Source organism: Anabas testudineus, chromosome 7 (assembly GCF_900324465.2).
Source record: "Anabas testudineus chromosome 7, fAnaTes1.2, whole genome shotgun sequence".
NCBI classification, from domain to species: Eukaryota; Metazoa; Chordata; class Actinopteri; order Anabantiformes; family Anabantidae; genus Anabas; species Anabas testudineus.
In genome coordinates this window covers 17,593,131-17,619,323 of record NC_046616.1, presented here as the reverse complement: position 1 = coordinate 17,619,323, position 26,193 = coordinate 17,593,131, and the positions used below count along the sequence as shown (strand labels likewise).

Below are 26,193 nucleotides of genomic sequence, written 5' to 3'. Positions count from 1 at the left end.
GTGAGACAGCAGCATCATATGTCCAGCACTGAAATGTTTAAAAAAAAAAAAACATTGGAAAACCATGCCTGCCTCGCTGAGAGGAGTAATGTCATCAAATACACAGGAAAAATGCATTATAGGATAATGGTGATCACTCAGAATTGTAATGTTATTGTTAGCGATGAGAGCTGGTCTAGCCCCCAGACTGATTTAATGGGAGGGAGTTTCCTCTACTGCAACAGTTTACCCTGACCTTTTAGAGAAAAATTTGATTTGGGAAACTACCTCGTGCACAGCTGCCAAGTCAGTCCAGCACTGTAAGAAAGTAAAACTGCTCCGACTGTTCAATCATCCGAGGGAATAAGCGGTTGGTTCCAACATGAGATAACGAGACCGACACAAGTTACATGGCTAATCTTGTACATATTTTATAGTATTCATACTTTAATACACAGTATGCTGTGAACAACAATTTAACACTTGACATACTGATGATGTTGCTGTTCATTTCACAGTTTTTTACAATATTCTCAGTTTTCCAATATCACATTGAGGTTCCAGAACAACTTAAAAGGAAGTTTGCGACCTATACGTCGACGGTGTTTAACAGTCTGCTTTATGCACGAGCACACATACGGATGCTGCAGACTGAAAAGTAGCAAAGAGTAAAAGTGTTTAAAAGCTCAGATGTTTCATAATCCTTCAATTCACCAACCGTTTCAGGAATGACAGCTACCAAACGTACCGAATATGTAATCTTGACATTGTTCATTTTCAATGTTACGAAGCCCAAAATTCTATTTGAGATATTTTCTGACTTTTTGTCGGTTAGTTTATTTACTTTTTTAGACAGTTTATTGTTGTATTTAGCAGCTGCCGGTATGTCTGTCATATATATTCTGCACAATTTCTATTAATGGATTAAACCAATTAGCTGCAAGCCTACAAATAAATAATTACAATTTTGATTCTTCATCATTAGTTATAAGTCAAGTTTTGAGGCTTTTGACAGCTTTCAACACTGATCTGTTTTGGACTGTATTTATTTATTTATTTGTTTGTCTTTAATGAAGCAAATTCTGTTTACTTATCGTGCAATGTTCACAGCAATAGACGCTTTGTGATTTTTGTTGCAGTATCGATGGTGCTTCAGATCTCTACAGTAAATATCTTTTCAGCTCACTGTGCTGCGTTTCAAAATGTCAAAGGTGCAGCTGAGAGGATGTTTTGCAATTGTAGGTGCTTTTGGACGCTGCTGTAATAATATCTGAGAATGAACCCAGCAATTTAGATTTAGAGAGCCTGCAATTTTCTCACCTGGTCAAGGTTTAAGTTCCAAACTCCAGTATTATTCTGTATTGCCTCTTGTTTTAACTGTGAGGTTTTAGTTGCAGGACATAAATAAATAAATAAATAAGAACTTATTTTCTACAGCCAGAGCTCCCTCCATAACCTCTAACTTTCTAGACACAACCAGCACCATCTCTGCCAGTGATGGTAGCATAGTTCAAAACACAGAGCGGCTGACAGTTGTAAGGCTGAAACCTTCAGTATATCTGAAACCCTCTGACGGAAAAATGCCAGGAACAAAAACAAACACTGACACTGGACTTGCATACAGAGTTAACTCTTAGTAGATAGTTAGTTTCTGCATACAGGGCTCAGCAGGTAAACACGTTTTAGTCTTTTTATTATTTTTATCTGAACTATATTTTACCAATCTACTCTGAAGTTGACCGCCCACTGTGGCATGTTCCCTAAAGTGGCCATATCACGTCTGGAAGCTGAGTCGCGGCATCTGGACTTCTGTCGAAACGTTTCACTACTCATCGAAGTAGCTTCATCAGCCTGAGGAGAGATGCTTTAAGACTACAAATTTTATCCTCCATCACAGCAGAGGAGTGATGACGAATTTAGCCGCAGGATAAAATTTGTGGTCTCCAGCCAAGATTCCTCAAGACTGATGAAGTAGTGAAATGTTTTGACCCAACAAGACAGGTGCCACGACTTCCAGATAATTTCACCTGGATGACTCAGACTCCTCGCAGACATGTGGATAAATTATGCTCAATTTAGGGTTTCTATTTTTAATTCTCCATTGATGCAAGATAATAGACTTTTTTTTTTATTTCAATAAGTGCAAATACCTGCTTTATGTTATTATTCCTGGAGACTAAAAAGGCTTGATTAAGCTCTTGTGTCCTTAAGGCCTCTCTTCCTTTCATCCCAGTCTGTCCTGATTGGTCAGCTTGTGGAAGACGTCTTGTCAGGTGAACCATGCCCAACGCGGTAAACAGAATCTATGCGTGCAACTATTTCCATTTAACAAACTACACATGCACACTAACACAATACTCACTTCCTACTTGTTAAATGCAGACAAACTGCAAGAAAACAAAACCATAGGGACGCGGGAGAAACGACTGGGAATTTCAGAGGAAAGGAGAAATAAACTCTATTAGCTTCTAGGACGACTTAACTCTGACTTTATTATTGAACTATTGGAGAACATTTTCGGGTGATAAACAGGTCAAATTAATCTTCTTGCCTCATTATCTTTACATAACAGTGGACTAATGCTTATTTTATTTCTGGCAATGGAGCACAAGCTGTGCTTTTAAATTGCATACTTCTCAAAAATGTGTGAACCCCATTTAATCATCAGAAGCAAGAAGAAGGTGTACACCACATGCAAGACTATGTGCGAGGTATAAGAGCTCAACAGAGTCTGGTTAACCACTTTTTAAGAGCATATACTGCACTTCTAGAATATGTCAAATATGTGAAATTTATTTACTCATCTTCCTTGCTGTCACTCAAAAGACATTATCCTGTGAGCAGCCAGCAGCCTCTCATTATGCAAAATCAAACAAGACAGTGGAATTGAGTTTGGTGTCCCAGAGTAACATGAGCAAATATAGGCTGACAACTCATATTGGAGAAGACTTAGAAGTCTGCCTATGTCTGGATATCAAGACAACAAAGACAACGGTATGGGCAACTACATGCATGAGATACCTTGTCTGCAGAGGGAACAGAACAAACAACTTTCTAAGCTTCAAATCCACCAAATCTGAAGGAATACAAGAAAGTGATTTGGTGTGATCCTTAACGGAGATGTCCATCTGTGTGCGTCTGTGTAAAGATTCTTAGATCCTCCATGCAGCAGAAGTCAGGAAGTCAGTGCTTGCACAAAGTCATGCAGCAGCAGCTGCTCTCCTTAGAAAAAGATACCTTTTAATGTGCATTCACAACAAATTACGGTTTTAATTGGTCGCTATTTTTCAATTTCTAAATATGCTGATAAAGGATAAACAATTTATGAGCCCAGGTTACTCAACCTATAGTGACAAATGACTCACAGTGCAGACCATGGCTCTGCGATTGTTACACTGTCTGTATGAATTTATTTGCTTGTACAGTGGTGCGACAGTGCCCTCCTGTGGAGCCACTCTGCCCCCACCTCAGTACAACTCACTCCACTGACCACAAACCTGCCAAATACAGTATAATGATGAATCACACACAATTCTTCACGACTATGAACAGTGGCCAGAAATTAGATAATGACATTTTCTTCAAAGGCCGCCATCAAAAACAAGAACGGAACAACAAGAAAACTGAGAAATGGAGGTTAAAGGAGTGTCTATGGAGGGACCTTTCATAAAGAACTGTAGCCTCTAATGTAACACTGTTGCCAAGGAGCTCAAAAGGTCTTCATACTGTGCAGTAGATCATTTTAAAATACCCCATATCCATAAAATGTCACACCAGCACAAGTGAATAATAGCGCTGGAATTTTGTTACCAACAGCTCAGTCCCATAACTCGTATATATCACCTTTACTGCCTGGGATAAACTCTGTTGATTTAGTCAACATTATAAGACAATTTACCCAGTGATTTAGTCCTGTTTTGGCACTGAGAGGCACGGCCAAGTGTCAAGAGGCATAGAATGAATTCACAGTGATAGAAATGTAATATAAATACAATACAAATACAAATATTGAAGATTGACTGTTGCTGCATTTCCATGTTGCTTCTTTCTTTATGAGGAAATCCCCACACATACAACTTACACATATACCATATACCTCACACATACCTTAAAGTTGTATAAAGTGTATAAAGTATTCTTCTTTTGCTCTGTGCCATGAACATGGTTAATGTGAAATCCTTTGTTCTTTTTTACTCTGTAGGTCTAAAAGTTGAAATGATGTAGCATGACAGCATAAGTACTGAAGCTGCATCTACAAATAGACTTTATTACAGTTTATATTGTGTCATGTAATGATGATTTTGCACGAGAAAGCTAATAATTGCTATTTTAGTTTGGGATTGAAGAACATTACAGATGACAGTGACATTTGATTAAACCACCAGAATTTGTTTGATTTGTCAGTTTTGCTCTGCAGTGTCACAAAACTTCAACCAGGGGCATGGACTAAGTGTCAATTGTGTGCCACCATCTTTCAGCATGTTCACCACTCTGGTCCCCACAAATCCCTAAATTCTAAACACACCCCTACTAACAACCTACCCAGACAAATGTTGCCATTGCTATGCTTCCAGTCATTTGGAGGTAGTAGACACATATTCATAATCAACACAATTTCCAAGTCTACAATTTAGACTTGGAAAAACAAAATCAACACAATGTAAATTTTAGATTTTATCCCAATTTACAATGCAATTTAGTCTTTGTGATTCACTATGAAAGTGCCAATTAGGTTTCACCGCTCAGGTAAAAAATAATAATTAGGAGATGCAAATTAGTTAAAAAAAAAAAAACGTGGTAAATGTGGAAAGTGATAGTTGAGCTTTTTTATACTCACTGGTAGTGAGTCTAGTTTGACAATGTTATGGAGCTGGCTGCTTGTGAAGACAGAATCAAAAAGCAGCAGATGGGAGCAATTAACAAAGGCAAATTTTACATCAAAACACACTATTTAAAAAAAGAGTTAACTAAACACAGCACAACACCATTTTCAGCTTAATTTTGCCACTTGGCTCTTTTTTTATTTTAAGAGCTCTTTAGATGTCATGAAAGTGTTTTATTTAATGACACTGTTCACTTCATTACCATCCACAAATATAAGATTGTTTCCTTTAAATCAACAATACTGCCTTTACTGCATTTTGAAAGAAAATAAGCTTAAAAAAATAATGAAAAGTTTTTTGTGTTTAAAAAATTGAGAAACTGAAACAATCAACACATGACTGACAGATGTTTATTGTTTTTTCGTTTTTAATAGAGACCATTATCTCACAATCTATTATAAAATAGCAATTAAAAACTTTAGTTTTTAAATTCAGATATTTACATATCAACAAGTAGATGTGCAAAATGTACAAGATACTGGCAAGAAAGAATCACATATTTGTCATAATCATATGATGTGAAAAATAAGACGAATTGTCTCAATATGAAGTTGGCAACTGAGAAAGGTACAAATAGCAAACATATGTACAGTAATAAAATCTGCTCATAAACATTCTTTCATAAAATGGCAAAAGGTATAAAGACCAAAAGTATTATGTGCACTATAATAAAATATAAAAAAGTTAAAAAGAGGGCATGATCATCTGATCCACTAGCTTTAGAAAACCGATCGGTCAAAGTGCAGTCCTCCTTCTGCATGTCATGTGCATGTTTACCCACACATGATGTTCATCATTCATAAATAGAAAGATGTAAGTGAACAGTTCAACTGCAAAATGTGTGATTGACTTAAGCTATTCCATTCAATATATATTATTGGGATTAATTTCCCTAAATTAACTTTCTTAACAGCCGGGATAATTTACATTGCTACCATTGTACATAAAGCAACTAGTAAAATGTGCCTATGATGGCAATTAATCAAAAATAAACATGGTAGCCAAAAATATTTTAACCAAAGGTTACTTAAACATCGCTCACTAGCATTTGAAAAGTCTGGAGTCCTTTGTATAACATTTATAAAATGCTGTAAAATGAATCAAAGCTCTGCATCTTGGTAAAATTATTCCAGAAGCACAGGGCTTACACACAATATGAGGTTCATAAAGTAAATGTTATTTCTGAATCTTCTACATCAGCAGACAATTTGCTTGCTACCAGTACATTTAACACACTGGAAAATCTGCAGACCTTTTAAATCAGCATGTGTAATGATAAAATGGAAAATAATAATTACTTTGAAAAAGATGTTCACTGTGATAAAAGCTTCAGCTCTTTAAGTTGAATTTTATACAGTCGCTGCAGAAATTAATGAAAAGTGCTGACGGCTGAGGAGGTGGGGGGATCTCAGATAGTATGGTGAGAGCTTCAGAAATAATCAGTAGGAATGTAAAATATGTGAAATCTGTGTAGCAAATGTGCTAGAACGTGAATAAAAAGTGGAATTTCTCAACTGCTGTGTCGAAAAACCTTCACAGTAAAAAAAGAAAGAATAAAAATCAGTGGTGTGAGTTCCAACCTGCAATTACCTAATGCACAATACATGACATAAATAATAATTTTAGTTTCCAATCAGGCAAAAACAAACAAAACAATAAAATCTGCATCTTACATATCTGAAGAGAACTGTAGGATAGATGTTCCTTAAGATGGAAAAAAACGTTGTAATCCATATGGCTTAATCTGGTAAGAAGGCAACTCAGCAGATGACAAGACTTGTCAAGATTAGTCTCTGTAAAACAATCCACAGGCATTACAACTCTGTGTGTATGTGTGTGTGTGTGTGTGTGTGTGTGTGTGTGTGTGGTGCGATAAATTAAAAATCTCTGTTAAGAACTTAAATAAACAGAGTGCTTATGTTAACATGGTTAAAAGAATTAGCATTACTGCAGTAATGCAAAACCGGTATGTTGCACCTGAACGTTGCACACTGAACCTAAAAGGAACCACTTCACAGAGATTTGCTGCTACAACACAGATGTCAGTGCAATGACACTGACGAGGTTTTCAAATCTCAAGTGCTAAGTTCACTTTAAAGACAGTTTTTTTTTGTGTGTGTGTGTGTGTGCAGCATGAGGCAGTGCATGAGTGAAGTGTGTAACAAGTCTCTGAAGAGCAAACTGAGCTGAGAGGCACGCTGAAATCAGTGCCAAGTTCCAATATTTGCTCCATTTCTGTGCTGGAAACACAAAAGGTCTGTGCTTGAAGAGGCTTTTAAAAGCTGATGTCTCTTCGGTGTTCCACATAATTTTCTTCCCACAGACAGACGTTTCGTCATTCAGCGGTGGGCGATCAAAGAAAGTACAGAGAGGAAGGGTATGAGCTGATGGTCAACTCTGCTTCCTTAATGTCACTGAGCGAGAATAGTCATTTTAATGCGGGTGCTATTTGAGGAAGCCTTTATAGAGCAGGTATGAGTGACTGGTCCCTCTTTCATTCTCCAGACAGGACAGCAGGTCCCTGAGGTTGACTCTAGTGATGCGCTGTCGCATGAACTGCCTGGAGCCTGCTCCAGCAGACCCTCCAGGATGGGAGGGGCCTGACCCTGAACCCTGGAGGGTGAAGAAAAAAGTATAGTAATAGACTTTAATTGACCTATTTTGTGAATGTGAAATTATTCAAAATAAACACAAATGGCCTGAGGCAAATGGTTCCACCATTCCTCACCTCTGCACTGGCACCTCTAACGGGGGAGTCCATTCTCCGCTTTTTCCTCGGTCCGATAGCTGCCAGCGCCGTTTGGTTGGCTTCTCTCTGCCTGATCTGAGCCAGCTCCTGCTGCTGCATCTGGAATACAAGCAGTAACACACAGATAAGTCTTGTCGACAGACTCATCATAGTGCTTTGCAAAGAAATGGGTCATATAATCTTACCTCTTTGGCTTTCTGTTTAAGTCGGAGCTGCTCAGGGTCCTCCTGCCGTGACCGAGACTGCAGTAACATTGAGGACATTTTAATATTTCACATGGATATGTTATGTTCAATTCATTCAATCTATTGTTTTATTCATTCACTCACTCATAGTTAGCATATTGTTCTTCAGCAGGAGAGGAGTATTCTAATGATCCTGACCTAAGGTCACTTACTTGTCTTCTCTATGTAATTCTAAAGTAGAAGTCCTCCTGTCAACGATACCATGTATCCATCTCATGTATTGTTACCTTGGCAGCTTTCAAGAGAATCTCTCTCTCCTGCTCTTCCTTCCTTTGCTTCTCCATTTGATCCAGCTGCTCGAAAAATTTAAGCTGGGTTCGCACATCGTTGACCTGTTCATATCGTTCATCCTCCTGTGGGTTGAACGAAGACATAAGGAGGAAGGATAGAAAGATACAAGAGAAATTAAAACAGGAGAAAATGGAAATGGGCTTCGTCCATGCATGATTTGAGGTGAGTAATTATCACCTTGAAGGTTGTATTCTTCTGCTGTGCCACCTGAGAAGCCTTTTCCAGCAGATTCTGAAGTCTCTGCTGTGTAGCGTGGGAAAGGTAATTGATCACATCTATGCCCAACTCCCTCACGCCAAACTTCTTGCCTGCCACCACAGGAGGAGTGTGGATGAACACACACAAACAGAGTGAGATCGTGTCAGCCACTGGAAGCAAGAACGTGATGTACATTTTCACCCAAGTTTATGTGTCTCACCAATCTCCAAAGCTCTCCGTGTGAGTAAAGAGGTGGAGAGGAAGGTCTCATCCTTACAGGAGCGAGTCACCGTGCCGACAAGCTCAGAGCTGGTTGCTAAGATACGAGCGCTCTCTTCCGACAAGTTGACTCCTGCCATGGAGGCCACATCATTGATATCATCATCATCCCTGGATGAAATGAAAAGTGATGAGGGAAAACATAAGCAGCAACTCTATTTACATATTTTTCTATGGGAAAGTGGGATCTCTTTTTATGGCTCGGTTTTATGAGTCGGTGATAGACGTTGCTGGAGGCATTATGTTTACAAGCTGTCCAGCACATTCTCGTGAACACAATATCTCATCTTCAAAATTGGGTCAAATTTCCACTTGGACTTAAGGATGAACTGATTTAATTTTCATACTTAAAGGTCAAAGGTGAACAACCTCACCTGTGTCCCATTGTTGCAAATGCATTTGGACAGATGTAAACATAAAGAGCAACCTGACTGGTTGGTGGAAGAATACAACTGTGGCGTGGTAAGATACCTTATCGTCTACCCAAATTACTAAGTCTGATAAATGGATGTAATAACAACCATCACTCACACTATACTATACTGTATGTAGTTACAGCAACAAATACTGTACCAATTTAAAATCTTTATATATTTAACTGGATTTGTCACAGACCTGAAGGTTCCTCCTCCTGCTTCTTTCATCTTGTTCTTCTGAGCAGCAGTTAGAGAGGCCTGGCTAACTACTTGTACTCCTTTGGCCCCTGGAACCAACGTGTGCTTCACTGCTGAAACTATTAAACAAAGAAGGCAGTTCAGATTTAAGCTGCTAACTGAGAAGAATGAAAACAGCTGCAGCAAAAGTCTCGGACACAACTTTTTATTTTATTTAAGCAGGTTGGGGGTGGTTGTTACTGCATTAGCACCCTGCAGTTACACACATTATCCATTAGGTGGGACCCTTCCCCACTGAACATACTGGAGCAAACCATGTATTTTTAGGTTTTTCTGTGACTTTCTTCAGTGCATTTGTTTTTGTTTATCAGAGTCTGGTCAGCAATGCCCACTGCAAAACGCATGGAGGATAAAGGAAGTAACAATATACAACATTTAGAACATAATTCATATTAAATGTCCACTGATCTTCAGTTCACCATATGGAAAGTGAAGAGATATGAGTGATTGTTCAACACATACCTGTCTGCAGGTGTTTCACCACCTGCGGCTGGTTTACGATGATGCGGCTATGAGGTTGTCCTCTGAATGTTACTATGGGTGATGGAGCCAGGGTGACCTGTGGTCTCACCATGATCCCTTGTTGCTGTGGTACGACCTGCGCACATTCAGTGATGACCAATGAGAACCACATATATATATATATATATATATATATATAAATAAAAAATTAGTGAAGCAGAAATACAAGGTTTCCACTTGTGTGAATATGCTCATCACTGAAACAGGTGATAAGAGTAGTAGCAAATTTACCACCCCAGGCTTGCTGTGAGGTGTCTGCGTAAGGCTGATAACTGTGGCTTTGGTCACAGCAGTGCTGGTGGCCACAGTGGTGGCGGTGGAGAGAGGAGGTCGCAGCACCACAGCCGTGAGGGCTGTGGAGGCTGCTACAGCAGGTTGAGTGCTAGGCTGAGGCAGTAAGCTCTGCTGGATGAAGGCCTCTGAGTCTGGGGTCATCTGACGCAGTGCTGGGAGACTTCTCTGTAGGCAGAGGAAATAGATTTATTTTGATAAAGTCACTGACTGCTTTCCACACAGGATGGGTTACTAAAGGATGGGTTATTAAACACCACTGAAAGCAAACAGAAGTACTGGGAATTTGGGGAAAGATTTTCACCTTCTTACAGATTTATGAAGGTTTTTCTTTTTTTTTTCAATTCATGTTTTTAATTACACGAAACTGTTGGACAACCCACTGGGAAAATGATGCAGGAGCTATCAGTAATGGGCACTACTGAGCAGCAATTTCCACTGCTAAATCTGTGAATGACAAAAAAGCTATTTGGATTATGATTTAAACTGGTTTGACTGTGTGATTATGTAAAAGGACAGAAAAAAAAAATCAAGCTATAAATGACAAATGCACTTTCACACCATTGTTTTATGCAAACCGCTCTATTCCCTGTGCATTCACTTCTGTCTTTGTTCAATTTATATGGACACAAGTATGTAACTAATTTCAAATGTGTGCTTAAGCAATCAAGTGATGTCTGTGTGACAACCACAACAGGAACAAAACATATTTCTCTCTTTACTGTGCAAGTACACTCAATTATAAAATAAAAAAGACTCCAATTATAATTATGCCCTTGTACATCATGTTTCTTTTTTTTTTAAACTCCAGGCATTATTTCATATGTCTATTTCAGTTGGCCTGTTAAAAGCATTTCCTCAGCCGCAGCTTTAAGAAAACTTTTAAATAGCAGTGCATTGGCTGCACTCCCTGTATTTTTAGATGAGGGTATGCAGATTGGATTATCGTGTGTTTTTTGTGAAAGCAGACATAATATGTGGTATAACTTTGTGTGTGATGTGCCTTAGACTTATTGTTTGACTCACTCAAATCATATTACTCTAACAGGTTAAATCCCTTGACATAACTAGTTAAACAAGACCCGGTTCTGCAACCTCAGCTCTACACATAGCACTACTAAACCCACACAATTGTACCAGTCTGTGTGTACATGTACCTGCTAAACTGAGTTGATGATGTTCAGGTGTTTTAAGGTTACTGAACCATTTTTTAAGAAGCGACACTCTATAACAATGTTTATGGACTGTATCTGTGATATTAAAAGGAGCAGAACATGTGATTTAGAGGGCTATATAAATGGCTGTAACTGAGCTCAAATGCCAAATGACATTCTGTCCTTGCCGGCCAGTAAAAATAGGAATAGAATTTAAATTATAAGTTATATTATACATTTGGGATGAGAGTTTAAAAACTGCTAATGTTACAATGGTGACAAAAATAAAACGTACTGCAAATTTGTGTAGCTAAAAGACGGTTCTTGTTAAACTACCTTAACAATATACACACATACATCACAGGCAAATGTCACCGCCGCTATTGACCGTCAGAGTCAGGAACGTGTAGAGAATTAACTGTTGCTCATTAGTTTTTTTCCTTTTGTTCAGAACCAAACCTATGGTACATTGCTTACTTTGAGAACCCATAGCACAGCATGGATACCCCCATTAATTATTTTAATCTTTTGATGACATGCAGTAATTCAATATTAACTGACCTTTTGAATTTTTCTAAACTAACTGGCATATCTCCCAAGCCCATTTTGCAAGACCTGAGGATTACATTTGATGATTTTTCAATATTTCTCAGCTACAACAGACATGCAGGTGAGGAGTAAGCTAGAGGAACTTTGACGCTTGCCGCTGCGTGTTGGTCAGGACACAAGACTGAAGACTGAATATTTGTTTTTATTTTATTGTTGATTAGGTTGGTGATGATGAAGGGGAAACAATATGAAAATCAGCTCACTGACTAGATGACTGCTGATGTGTTCTAATAATATTAACCAATACATTAGCTATAACTATGGAGGTGACAATGCTGTAACCAAAATGGAGGAAATATTAATAAAAAATAATTATTGCACTAAAACAGAAACTTCTTAAACATTCCTTTCAGTACAAACCTCTCGCCAAAGAGGTGATAACACAGTGAACTAAACTAATAAAGCAACAGTGACACCTAGAGACATTTACTGGACGTGGCAGCTGATCACCATTGACACAACGCTTTACACTCAATTAACCAAACACACTGCCTGGATTTCACAAGGCAAATAGGTAGGAGCCTTCCACCGGATAATTGCTGCTGTGATTAATATGTTTCAGCTGTCAACACAGTGAGGTCAGCTGACTACCTGAATATAATGAATGAACGGGACTTTACATCACTGGATTTTTTTTCTTCCTCAAAGTCTCATTAAAGTTAAGGTCTTTTCTAATGCTCTGTAAGTCTAATGCTATTATAGATTTATTTTATTTTAAAAACATATGCAAAGCAGAAGACAAACCACAGTAAACTGATTCACCGTTTCCACAACTACAGTATAAACAGGCTGACATGCAAATGGTGGAATCGTGGGTTTCCGTTAGATCAAGAAAAGAAAACTAAATCACTGTTAAAGTTACATTCTAACAAACTAAAACTTAGGATGACATCCAAAACATGTTCAGGCCACTTAGTCTACCTGATAAGAGAGTGCCACTTTGCCTGTCGACAATTCATTCTGTCTTTCTTAGTGGGTTTCAACAGTTGGGTCACATTGTGTTGGAAAACCTTTTTGTATTTTAGTTACATAGTGACGGTTATGTTTATATTTAGTTATACTTTAGTAAGAAATATTTAGTAGTTTTTAGTAAATTTAGTAGTAAGTAGAATTTATTTAGTTATAAATTCTACTACATCCAGAAAGTATACACAGCAAATAACTTTTTGTTACAGCCTTATTTCAAAAGGTCTTCAAATCCTTCTACTCAATTCCACAAAAAAATACCGCATGTCAGAATTAAAGTTTATTTTTACAATAAAATAAAAAATAAATCACCTGTAGATAAGTATTCACAGCCTTTGCTCAATACTATGTTAAATCACCTTTAGCACCAATTATAGCCTCAAGTCTTTTTGAGTTTGATGCTACAAGCTTAGCACGCTGGTTTTTGGGCAGTTTCTCCCATTCTTCTTTGCAGTACCTCTCAGGCTCCATTATGTTGGATAGGGAGTGTCGGTGCACAGTCCTTTTCAGATGTCTTCAGAGATCGGCTTCAAGTCTGGGTTCTGGCTGGGCCACTCAGAGACAGTCACAGAGTCCCTCAGGTGCCTTTTGGCAAACTCCAGACCGGCTGTCAAGTGCCTTTTACTGAGCAGTGGTTTCCGTCTGGCCACTTCACCATACAGGCCTGATTGGTGGAGAAGCTGCAGAGATGGTTGTTCTTCTGGAAGGTTCTCCTCTCTCCACAGAGAAACACTGGAGCTCTTTCAAAAAAAAAACATTGAGTTCTGGGTCACCTCACTGACTAAGGCCCTTCTCTCTTGATTGCTCAGTTTGGATAGGCGTGCTCTAGAAAGAGTCCTGGTGGTTCCAAACTTCTTACATTTACAGATGATGAGGCCACTGTGCCTAATAGGACCTTCAATGCTACAGAAATTATTCTGAACCCTTCCCCATATCTTTGCCGCCATACAATCCTGTCTCAGAGAGCTACAGACAATTCCCTGGACTTCATGGCTTGGTTTGTGCTCTGAGATGCGTTGTTAACTATGGGGCGTTATACAGACAGACTTCCCAAATCACGTCCAATCAACTGAATTTCCCACAGGTGGTCTCCAATGAAGTTGTAGAAACATCTCAAGGATGATCAGTGGAAACAGAAATCATCAGAGCTCAATTTTAAGTGTCATGAGAAAGGCTGTGAATACTTAATGCTAATACTAGCATTACTAGCATACTGTGATTACTAACGCTCATTTTTTATTTTCAATTAAATTCTAAAGATTTTCTTTTCACTTTGACATTAAAGGGTATTGTTTTAAATGTAAACTTTCTAGATGTACTGTACTTAATGGTCACACACTACAAGAAATACAAAGTGCTATGAAAGGCAGTGATACTTTAAGGTGCACACTTGCAGTCAATGCCTTCTAATGACATCAGAGAGGAACTGTCAGAATACTCAAGTTTGCTAATTGTATAGTATTGTACTGTATGACTGACTACATAAAGGAGAACTATTTGATGCTTAGGAAAAAGGGTAGTGGGCTTAAGCCCCCAGAGCCAACCTCTCTGCACATGCAGACGTGCGAGTTCTTGCTAAGTGTAAAAGCAGGACTGACAACTGTCACACAACACGTAATTTTTTTCTCACACAGAAAGAAACAAGCTTAGAACTGATAACTTTGCTGTGCAGAATGAAGACACAGACAGCACAAATACAAAACACAGTATCTGTCCCACTCCCCTCTGGCAGGAGAGTGACTACAGTTTGTGTCTCAGTCGCTCTGAAACTTCCTAATGATTCCCAAGAGATGTTTTATATAAAGTTACTATTCTTATGCAAAAGCATGAATGTGCCACAATACTCAAATCTAGTAAAATAACATAATTTTACATTTTTGGTTTATATTAAACAGAATTGTGTTTGTGCACACACTTAAAAGGGAAAGCAAAAAGAAGAAGACAGGCTTTAGCTGGCGAACCTATTACTTTACGAGTAGAGTTCTTTACACTTAACTAGCAAATAAATATAGCAAGGTAGAGTCAACCAATAAATCTGCATATCTGGTGATGTGTCACTGATCTCACGTTCAGGAAAGGCACAAGGTATGGCTGTGGTGAAGAGTTGAGTTCTCGGTACAGACTGCTGGTGAAATCTTCAGGCTCTATCTTCCCTTCCTGTATAATAAACGCAGACAATAGATCAGTACAAGAAAATTAAAATTCAGAAAGCAGACTGAAGAATGTTGAAGAAGAATGACACAGATGTTTTCACACAGAGATGAAGAAATGAGACAGATGATGGAAGAAAGAATAAAAAATCTACCAGCAGGTTTTTGACAAGCTCCTTGACGTTGGCCGTGGTCTCAGAGGACTGTTTTCCGCTGGACGCCAGCTTGATCAGCGTGGACAAAAAGTTTTTACACTTTTTCACATTCTCCACTGTCTCCTGGAAGTACATATACACCAGAGGTCGCATTAGCCAATTATCACCTGTCATTACCAGATTTTTTTTAAACAATAACTTGCCATGACTCACCATCGTTTTGACACATTTGAACACTAAGGCCGATCTGACATAACTTTAGGTAATTCACCTCTGCCCAGCTGGTTGTGAATGTGAATATTATTTATAGTTTAGCAATGCACCGATTCAATATTAGTATTAAAGATCAGCTCCAATACTGCTAAAAGAGGCAGATTGGGTACGGGATAATCGATCCATATGAGCTGATTTATTCACTTTAATTCTATGTTTGCAATGCATGCTATGTCATGCATCGGCAGCGTATACAGCATGCCCATAGACTTGACTCACAAAAATAATATGGAGAGAGCCAAAGACACAGTTGTATAGAGGAACGTTATTTCACTCAAATTTGACAGCTACTTCGCTTTCTTACATACAGTGTGGGGAGAAACTCTGCTTGATTCCAGAGAAGGGCAGGGGGACTTGTGTAGAGCATGCGGGAGGCATGACATGACACCTCGGGGATGACACTATGACTAGGTTTGAGTTCAAACTAGGCTACAGGAGGTTAGTTTAACACCTCTTGGACATTTTATTTGCAACCATCTAATTTTGCAAAACTGCATCATTCATATTCATCTATTTAGTCACTTTGGCCAGCAGTGTTTTCAGTGGCCCATCTAGTCTAGTCTGTCTAGTCTATAAATTGAATAATTAAATAATCGTATCATTATCATTAAATGACAGGTAATAATAGATAGTGATGGTTTGTATTTCTCTTTAACTGTTGTGTTAGCAGTCAGAGTGAGAGGAATCCCACTGACCCCAGGAGGCCCTACCCTCTGTGTTACTGCTGTCGCTGCAGATCCAGGCTGCACTGTGGTGGGCGTTCCTAGCATCTGTCCCGGAGTGGTGGCACTTCCTCCCAGCATGATGGTGTTCTATATGAGTCAGTGAATATGCAGTCATGAGATGATATGCACAAAAATGACAAGGTCAAATAAATAGTCTTGACATGTTTGTTCCCAGGGAATAGTGCATTCCACTTTTACCAGCACATAATACAATTCTGTAAAAAGCTAAATATTGTGTTTGATTTTCCCGATTTTTGTAGACATGTACACAACATACCCATTTGCGTACAACGTTTCATCTTTTACGACTAAATTACAACGATGCTTGCTATAAACATATGTTGTGCTAGAAAGACCATGAAAAAAAATTGTTGTTGAAAAGGCCAGCTAAAGAAGAAAGTGGCCCTTGTGCAAAAATCCATTCTTTTATTACATTTATTTTCAAAGCAGAATGACCACAAACACATTGTAGGCCTGTTTCAAATCAAGCCTTTCAAAGTAGGAAACTGGTCCATGTGAGAAGCATTGGGCAAAAAAAAAAAAAGTTTTATATTACATTTTCAAAGTAACTTTTCTCTTTTCCAGAAAGCTATGGAGCTGTTCGTAGCAGGTCGGAGATGATACAATAAATAAGTGCTATCCACAAACAGTAAAAAAAAGTGAAAAATAGTGTATTCATATTACAAAAAGCACCTCAATCATAGTGACAGTGAGTGTGTCACTCTTGTGACTATTCAGGGTAATCCATTTTTTTTCTGTTTACATTGTTGGTAACTTTAACCTAAGCAAAGGCCTTTTGAGAAATGCCAGACCACATTGTGTAAAGTATCAGTGACACTGTCACTGAGTAACATTACTAAATGCAGGGGGCATAAAAAAATAAAATGTCTTTTAGTGAAAACTGAGTTTAACAAAAGGAGAACAGCACAAGAGCTTGGATTTCACTAAAGTCATGAAGGTTGTACTTTTTGTCTAGAGTCATGTGGACAGAAGAGAGTTGAGGAAAAGAATGGCGTGCAAGATCCTCTGCGGGTGAGTGTGCGACGTCGGCCACAATCAACTTGTTCTTACTTGAGCACAGTGCACTCTGGTTCCCACTGTTACACTCCATCACTGTGGTCGCCACTGTGGACCAGTCTACAGCAGTACACAAGAAGCTGTTGTGTTCGAAAAAAATCAGGCTAAACTAATACTTCCAATTCTCTGTCAAAACTTTACAGTTTCATTTTACGCCATTTTATGTTGTTTTCGGTCTTTATACATATGTTAGTTATCCAATTATCAATGTGTGCTGGAAGCCAGCAGAGAAGGAAGTGAGCCAATCACCAAAGAGAAGGCACACTAGTGAGACACTAACCATCAGCACGAGCCAGCACAGAACGCTCAAACTGGCGACAAGTAATTAATGGGCTCACATGGAGCCTAGCGCCACATTCCAGGAAGTAAGAATCGGCCATTATAATCGATGCCACTAATGTTATTAGTCCATTTTAGGCATTTGGTGACTTATACCTTTCTATTCTGCACTGTCAATTTATGCATGTGTGGTAGACTTACCTGCAGTACAGGAGGTCTCTGCAATGTGGTGGTGGGCGTCACAGAGGTTTGGACTGTGGAACCTTGTTTAATAATTGTGGTGGGGGTAACAGGGCGAGCTAGTATTGATGTGCCTGGAGCCTGCAGAATCATTGCAGAAAAAGCATAAAATCTTAGATATTTATCAATATATTATATATATTTAACAATTTTAATATATATAAAGATGCTTCATTTTTTCCAAGATTGGAGTCTAATTGGAGTCAACTGTGTCAATGAAATGAGTAAGCTGTCTGATCAAACTGAGTAACCAGGCAAAATTTTCTGCCAAAGGGGCTTCTACAAAGCCCTGACTAGAAGGTTTGAATATTTTTTTTAGAATCGGTAGATTTACATTATTTTCATTTTCATTTAATATTTGTCAATTTTAAAAATCTTTTGCTTTTTCATAAAGTGTTTTTGAGTCACTTCAAGAATTTCTATGCATTTTATAATGCCAACTAATCTCATAAAAACACTCAATTTAATTGCGCCTTTGGACTGTAATGTCTGTGAATCCAGAAATAGATTTTAGCTTTTGCATCTGCACTGTAAACCTTAACTGCTTTTCATTCAAAAACTATTAAAAACACACAGTGAGTCACACTGCTACACGTGTTTCTTTCTCATGACAATGTTGATGATTAGTCTCTAGGACAAAGACAATGAATAAGCTAAAATCAGGTCGTTCACAGAAGTTGCACTAAAGAGACACAATTCGTTATTGGTTTTAGTTTTTAGATTTGTAGCCAATAGAAAATATAAAGAAAGACACTGTGCATTCGCTTTTAACACAGTGTTTTAACTGAATTTACATTAGAATTGGAGGCTCCACACTTGCTAAATTCAATCAATCAATACTGATAACGATTTTTATTTGCTATGCTGCTTTTAATATGTCAGGAAAAAAAACTTTTGTTAGTTTCACTTTTTCACATCGTACAATCTGTACTCTCTAAATAATATTTTACAATAAAATAGTATATATTATATTAAAAAAATGTACCTAACTTTACGTTAACTGTGTTTATGTGCACTTAATTAACCTGATTACTAGAAATATGCATATGAATGCAGTATATGAGTAATCTGATCAAAACGATACACCATTGCTGTGTATAATTATCTTTCCTTTCATCCAACCGTTCCTATCTGAAAGTAGTAGAGTAGCAAGTGTTGGCAGCCTTTGTCATGCACATGCATGCTTGTATAAAGCCAATGAGAAACAGGGTTACATGGCAGAGAAATCTGTGTGGAGACATCGAGTTTCTCTAATCCCTTACCCCGATTATGGCAAACAGGCTTCCTGTTTACAAGGCAGTTAATGAATTGACTTACTAGAAGAAAGTCTACAGTAAACCAGTTACTTAAGTGCATGTAAACACACTGGATGACACTGAAACATTTGAATTGTGATGCTATTTAAAACATATTCATTATTATGACTGTGTACACTGCCATTGGAGTGAGATGCTCAAACAATACAGAACTATGCTGTTATAATTGTGTAAATGTAGAAAAAAAACATCAGACATCAGTCACATCTGGCCTAAAACCCCATCTTCTTTCCAACTCCTGGTAAATATGTTCAGTGTCCATGTAAATCCTGATCCAGAATATCAAACCTGTGCATCACTATCAAAAATGAATTAATCACATTTTCTGTTTGTGACTGTGTGTCCAGCAGCGATGGTACCTGTAAAGATGTGATCTGGACAGATGGAGTGCTGGTGGGGACTGCAGGTCGTGGTGTCATAGCACTTTGGGACTGCGACTGAGCCTGCATCTGAGCTAAGGTCTGCTGATGAATCATCAGCAGCTGCCCACTCTCACTGCGAACCAAGACCATGCCTGCAAGAGGCAAATGTCAGGGAGTTTAATATGTCAAAGGCCGGGGCTTTTCTGACCTGATCAGTCTCATCAATATACTATCTCGCTTTCTGACATGAAGGACTATGGATTACTTATCTCTGGGTTATTGATGCATGGATATTACCTCTAAAAGGGAGATCCATGTACAAACATTGCCTAGACTAGACAAGTTTTACCAACAGCAACAAGTCAAATCAAGATCGACTGCATACATGATACTACAAATCAAAAACATTTAAAGCGATAACACAACATGTGACTAGATATTGTAATGTTATGTAATTAGTACAATTAGTAGAATTCAAAACTTTTTTTCCCCCCAGCATTTGATTGTATGATACCGGTGTTTCGCTATTGTATCCACTAGTGTCAGGTGTTCTAGCCTGCCCATTTTTCATCAAGTAGCCAGCTGTGTGGTAAATACACTGATCCAAAAATTAGCAAAAGCAAAATAATTTTTTGTTGGATAATTCAACTATAAACACAACACTCACAGACAAACCTCACTTCAATGCACTAATATGTAACTATTTATCCATACTGCTTTTTGCCATAAAAATATCCCTATAACTTATAAATCTACATCTGCCACTGCAAAGTCTAAGTTTAGATAAAAATGTAACCATTAGCCTCTGCAAACTGGTTAAGCATGGGATGGATCCTTTGGGATAACATGCAATAACACAGCTGGGAATGTAAGAATTTTTTTTCTAGTGCCTCTGACAAAGTAACGTTAATAAGAAGAAGTAAACTAAGACAGAATGGTAGTTTGATATAATCTAGCAGGAATGATTAGAGGTCTTTCCTAAGGGTCTTTCACTAGTTTCCAGTTAAAATCCAGTCACACAACAGCAGCAAACTAAATAAAACAAATGTGCATGTGTTTGACAGTAATCGTTTTCTGATTAAGTTGCATCTGCATTTACAGGCAACACTCTCATTTCTAGCTTGTTCTAGCTTTCTTTGAGTCTAAGTTACCTGGAGGGAGCTGGATGTTTTGGATGTTTGGGGCGCTCTGCTGAGGCTGGGTGACTCGAGGAGCCAACACCTGTGGAGCAATTGCTCGTATTCCTCCAGAAGGAGTGGCGGCCAGTGTCGACGGCACTGAAGTCCTCACGTTTTGCATAACAGTCGGACTCCTCACGATCGCGGTAGTCCCTGTCGCCAAAACTGAAGCCACGACGTGTGCATTACCGGTCTGCATTACAGGTTTTGCGGAGTCCGACTTGCCGTCAACAGTGGCGGCTGGTGGCGTCGCAGCTGTAGCCGGGCTGCCTCCGCTTTGCGAGGTGATGGTGGGAGTTTGCATAGGTGGCCTCGCAAGCGTGACTGTGGGTACACTTTTCACAGAGGGCTGGCACGAAATCACAGGAGAAGTCACAGTATGTTGGGCACTCGTCAAAGGAGTTCGAACAGCAGTACCAGATGTTGGAGGCAAAACTGCGGAGCCTCCCTCTGTCGCGGGTACAGGTCCGTTGTTGACGAGCGTGACAGCGGACTGTGAGCTGCTGCTGCTGCTGCTGCTGACCGCAGATGCGCCTCCGGGGATGTGACAGTTCACCACCACGGTACTTCCATTCAAAGTCTGAACGCTGGTCGTGCCAGGTCTCCCAGCACCAGATGTTGCCTCTGACACTGCTGGAACGACTCCCGCGGCTGTGCCCGGCTTGGGTTCACTCTGAGCGGCTGTCATGCTCGGTCCTGCCGCCGACGTGGACCCGGACTCCCCATCCATGCTTAAAGCGTGGGACCCCAAACTGTTAATGACACCTCCTTTCACTCCTGTCCCTGCAGCGGCGGAAACACATGAAAACAAGGGGTTGTCGAGCAACTCTCCAATTCGCATTAGTTTCGGGGGAAACACAGAAGTGAAGCCAAGTTAGCAAAGATTCAGTTGAACAACGTGATGGAAATCAGCTAACTTAATGTTAGCTAACCGGAGCGGGCAGCTATCTTACCTGCTTTAGCAAGCTCTTGTTGTGAAAGTCCCATTTTGCTACCCTGAACATTAGATTTACTACATACTGCTGAGTTGCCGACGTGATTTGCTGCAGACTGGAGCCCGGCGGGTGCCTTGACGTGACCCGCTCCTGTTAGCTCAGACTCCAGAGACCCGACGATATCACTAACTACTTTTTCATCCACCTCTGTGTTGAAGAAAACATCATCCAGCAAATCGGAGCCCGCCGCCATCTTTGCCCAGCTACGCTCGTTCGTGAGACGCATGCGCCGATTGGATGCACCCTCCGTGACGCGGCCCCTCAGGACGCTGTGATTGGCTGTTGGAGGAAAATAAAGGTAGGAACAAATGGTTGCGAGCGGAGTGCGGAGCGAGCTGACACCGCTGCCAGGGCTGCTGCTGCCGGCTGGGTTCAGCCTGGAGCCCGACTAGGAGAGGTTCTCTGTTGCACAACATGCCTTTGCATGTTTATGCACAGTGTCGAAGCACTTTGTGTCGATTTGACTTATCGCAGGCAGCTCAAAATGGCTGCGCTGTTGCTATTTTTGCATGAGACCCGCAGCTGCAGCCCCCGAGCTCACAGACGCACATCGGTGGGAAAGTGTTTCTCCGTCCAACTTTCGAGAACGCACATTAAAGACATCAGCACCATCGGGTCACAGCTGTTTTGCAGCATCCGCGGTGCAACGTCTTATCAGAGATCATAAAGTTGAATCTATTACAAAAAAAAAAAAAAAATCACACCTGTCCAAGTAGATGCTATAGATGATCACAGTTATAGGTTGTGGCAAATATCAGATATCGAAAGTTATAAACTGAAAGTAACGCGGTTACAAGTGAATTAGTGGTCCTCTCATTGCCAGGTGCGTTTAAGCCAATCAGTGGGCTCGGTTTCAAGTCACCTGTGGACGCCTATAAATTGTTTGCGGTCGCTGCGTGGCTTCAATGCTGGTGCGTGATGTGAGTTCCTGTGGATATTTAAATGCAGCTGGCTTGAATAGTCTCTAACCATGAGCTCTGCAAAGCCGTATATTGGCTGTAAAATAGGGTTGATTTCGAAAGCCCAAAATCGTTATGAGGGGATTTTGTATACAATCGATAAAGCGAACTCCACGGTGGTGCTGGCAAAAGGTGAGTGGTCTGGGGCCCGTGTACAGCCTGGAAAAGAAACATGTGCTTCTGTTTTGTTTTGTTTGCTCAGTTTTTATAGGCTTAAAAAGACAGCAGCGCTATTGCATCGCGGATGTCCCTGATGACTTTATTGAACATTGTCTTTCCACCAGTGAAGTGTTTTGGGACAGAGGGCCGACCCACTGACAGGCCGACACCACCCAAAGATGATATTTATGAATACATCACTTTCCGGGGAAGTGATATAAAGGATATCACACTGTGTGAACCCCCGAGGTCTCACCATGGCCTCCCTCCGGATCCTGCCATAATACAGGTACAAGAAGTATGTACCCCCCCTCCGCATCCCACATCTGGAGAGTCTTCTGTTCTTTAAATAAGAAGCAATCTACACTTTTTGGAGAAGTGAAATGGTTTTAACACCTTTTGTTCAGTCTTCCAGTGCAGGGTCTTCAGGTGCCTATGCAGGTCTTGGACCATTTAGCCCCCTTAACGTGCCTGCCTACAACCAGCTTGCTGCCAGCTCTCTACTTAACCAACAGTATGCTGCAGCTCTTGGTCTTGGTAAGTCAGTGAGCACACATGCATTACTGAAGTCTATGAACAGGCCTTACTTTTAATGTCTTATTCCATTTATTTATTTATTTCTGTCCACCTTAAATGTGGTATTGCGCCTTTAGAGGGCATTGTTCCGACGACGAGAAGCTGGATTATAATGGCCTGTAATGTCTTTCATCAAAATTGAAAGATTTTATGCAAAAAATAATAAATAAAACTGCATTAGACCTTCAAAATAAAAGCTGTAGAAACTTAGTGGGAATATGTGTAATATGTAATGTTCAAGAGGGTATAGAAAAGGAATGCCACAGTACATTTAACATTCACAATAATGATGCCCTGTGATGTTTCCGGTCAAATCTGAGTTTGTGATGCTGCAGAAATGGTTATTAGAATCGTGATTGTGCCATGTTCCCAGGTAATTGTGAGAATCATCCTGAATGATTCATTTACAATCCTGAGTATTAACAGCAATTGCCACTTTTAAGGTGGACTAAAAAAAAAAAAAAAAAACTTGAATAAGATGCCATGCACTTTGTGCAGGATCCATACTTCCAGGCTTACATGTTAGAAGAGGCCCCACGGTGGAGAAGGGTGTTCAAACTCTCCAAATGGAAAGGTCTAGACAGAGAAGAGGTTTCCCTGCATCCCAGGAGCAGGAGAAGCAGCTGCAACAGATGCAGCTGCAGCAGCAGCAGATGCAGCAACAGCAACAGCAACAGCAACAACCGAGGGAGAGGAGATGGGCCCAAAGGCCCAGAGGTGACGGTTCCCAGAAAGGAAAGGACACAGGAACCACCAGTAAGCATGACGATTTGCTGAAGCAAATAAACTCGTTCTTTCACGATTAAAAGGAAAAACTTTTTACAATTTTGTAAGCTCCTTTGCTAGAACAGTATAAATGTGTGGTTTTTATTTGATTTGTTTTATTGAAGCAAAGCCAGGCCGAGGTGTGCCCAGTGCTCAGCAGGAAACCGTGCCGGAGAATGATGAAAACAGACCACCACCCAGAAGAAGACAAGGTATGTGTTATACAACAGATTTGTAAGAGTAGAAATCTCTATATACTTGCCTATAAAGTGCATTTATTATTTTTTTTTTCTCTAATTCTTTACACTTTAATTCTAGGACCCCGGAGGCGCAGGAACCGCAGTAGAGGCCAGCTGATTGTGGCCAATGTTCCAACTGCCACCCTTAAGTTTGACACAGACTTTGATTTTGACTCCTCAAATGCACAGTTTATGAAGGAAGAAATGTTGATGGAGGGGCAGGACAGGATGACTGTGAAAGGTTGGTTCATCAGTTCACGTGATCCATTCACTAGTGCACGGCTGATTCTGTCGCCAGGATCAACACCTTGGCAGTGATTGTACACTACGGTTCAAAATGCTAATGGTTTATTAAAATAAAATGCTAATTTATCATTAAAATTGTTGTTGTTCCAATTGTTTTGAAACGGCTACAAACTTGTGTGCATTCAAAATAAGGAAATTGAGAACGGTGGTTTGCTATTGCTCAGTGTAGGATTTGGATGGTTGGTAAGCATGAGGTAAATCAGGGAATTGGTTAAGACCCATTTACTCTGCTTAGTTCTTAATAGTATAGTTAAAGTGGATGTTTAGTGAGGAATATTCCTATGGGATGAATGTTTTTGAATCTTTAATCTTGAATGTTTCTGTCTGCAGAAGGAAATGATCAGGGGGAAGAGATGGTAAAAGAAGAGTTGCCCTCAACTGCAGAGGATGATCCTTTTGGACCAAAATGCTACTACGACAAAGCAAAGTCTTTCTTTGACAACATCTCGTCTGATAATAAGTTCAGGTAAAAACTCCGGCCCCTTTTCATCAATACTAAGTTAAGCGTTCTGCCACTATGTCGAGCTGCAGAGTTGTGCCCATTTCTCACTTCAGACTAACATGGGCAGATGAGCGGAAGCGCAATCTGGAGACTTTTGGGGTCCCTGGACGGTTTCTGAGGGGACAGGGCTTCAGGGGTGGATATACTGGACGAAGAGGAAAGGGTGCTGCTCAGATTCAGCCTCCTTATAGAACCAGGCGTGAACAGCTGTAAAGGTCAGTTTGTTGCTATAGAAACCCCAGCCCCAAACCTAATGATGATTTCTTTTCTAGATAACAAATGCAGTTATTAACCAGTTTACTTGTGTTGGCGTCTTTTGTCATGATCAAACTCAGCCCTGTTGACACTGAAGATTTTCTTTTGTTCTTTTTTTACTCCCCATGGCAGTCCTGAGTCCTCTTGTCATATAGCCCCCATTTTGAGTATGGATGTATGGCTCAATAAATGCATTGCATGTGACATTTTTTTCCCCTCTGAATATGTCTGAAGAGATTTTTTTTTTTTTCTTTGTTAAATGGGAAGTGAATGTTTTTAGGTTTAGTTTTCTGTTGCTTGAGATATTTCACTCCTAAATGTATTAGTTTCGTGTTAAGAGTTTACAGAGTACTCATCGTAGTTTATACACTTTTTTTTTTTCTTTTCAATATTGTATGCTATAAATGTATAAAAATGAACTTAAATATATTTAAACGCTGTATCAAAGCAACAAGTGAGAATAATAAACTGGAAATCGCTGATGCCTTTGTCTCCTACTCCTTTGAGGCTATAGTCTGTGACATGTAGGTTTTTGCAATATATGTAAACAACATTCACAAAGTGTATGTATTTTATTTTTAAGTAGGGGTGCTCCTTGTGTTTTAATGACTAGGTCTTATATGGGACTCCAAATTAGGGGACGCTCAGCAGGTGTCGGGTGATAAACCTGTCACTGTGGTATTTTAAGGTTTATGGAAAAACGCACACACCTTTTGCTGCCACTCTTTACCTGTTCCTCGGTCCTTCTGGGCACTGACCAGTGTAAAGCTCCAGCGTGGGCTGATTGGCTTTCATGAATCAAAGGATACCCCGTCTACAGTGAGGGGAAAGTGGTAGGCTAC

The 26,193-nt window shown here is 39.8% G+C and overlaps 2 protein-coding genes across 4 annotated transcripts; one reads left to right on the top strand and one right to left on the bottom strand.

Moving 5' to 3' along the window:
• Window positions 1-5,192: 5,192 nt before the first annotated feature.
• LOC113167866 (transcription initiation factor TFIID subunit 4) lies at window positions 5,193-21,831 on the bottom strand. Its single transcript, XM_026368767.2, has 16 exons — window positions 21,549-21,831; window positions 20,569-21,378; window positions 19,415-19,569; window positions 17,701-17,820; window positions 16,129-16,230; window positions 15,146-15,268; window positions 14,908-14,997; window positions 10,052-10,279; window positions 9,761-9,896; window positions 9,240-9,357; window positions 8,566-8,735; window positions 8,325-8,455; window positions 8,084-8,209; window positions 7,797-7,853; window positions 7,591-7,710; window positions 5,193-7,475 (listed from the first exon to the last, which is right to left on the bottom strand). The coding sequence occupies exons 1-16, from the start codon at window positions 21,814-21,816 to the stop codon at window positions 7,308-7,310; spliced, it is 2,922 nt and encodes a 973-aa protein (XP_026224552.1). The 5' UTR covers window positions 21,817-21,831; the 3' UTR covers window positions 5,193-7,307.
• Window positions 21,832-22,491: 660 nt separating this feature from the next.
• Window positions 22,492-25,826, top strand: lsm14b (LSM family member 14B). Of its 3 annotated transcripts, XM_026368781.1 has the most exons (9): window positions 22,492-22,681; window positions 22,834-23,006; window positions 23,116-23,245; window positions 23,783-24,040; window positions 24,175-24,261; window positions 24,368-24,529; window positions 24,925-25,060; window positions 25,150-25,311; window positions 25,484-25,826. In XM_026368781.1, exons 1-8 carry the CDS (start codon window positions 22,561-22,563, stop codon window positions 25,307-25,309), a joined length of 1,227 nt encoding a protein of 408 aa, XP_026224566.1. In that variant the 5' UTR covers window positions 22,492-22,560; the 3' UTR covers window positions 25,310-25,311; window positions 25,484-25,826. The 3 variants fall into 3 exon arrangements, with proteins under 3 accessions (XP_026224566.1, XP_026224567.1, XP_026224565.1); XM_026368782.1 differs by having other exon boundaries at window positions 22,834-22,997; window positions 25,150-25,826; XM_026368780.1 differs by having other exon boundaries at window positions 25,150-25,826.
• The last annotated feature ends 367 nt before the right edge of the window (window positions 25,827-26,193 follow it).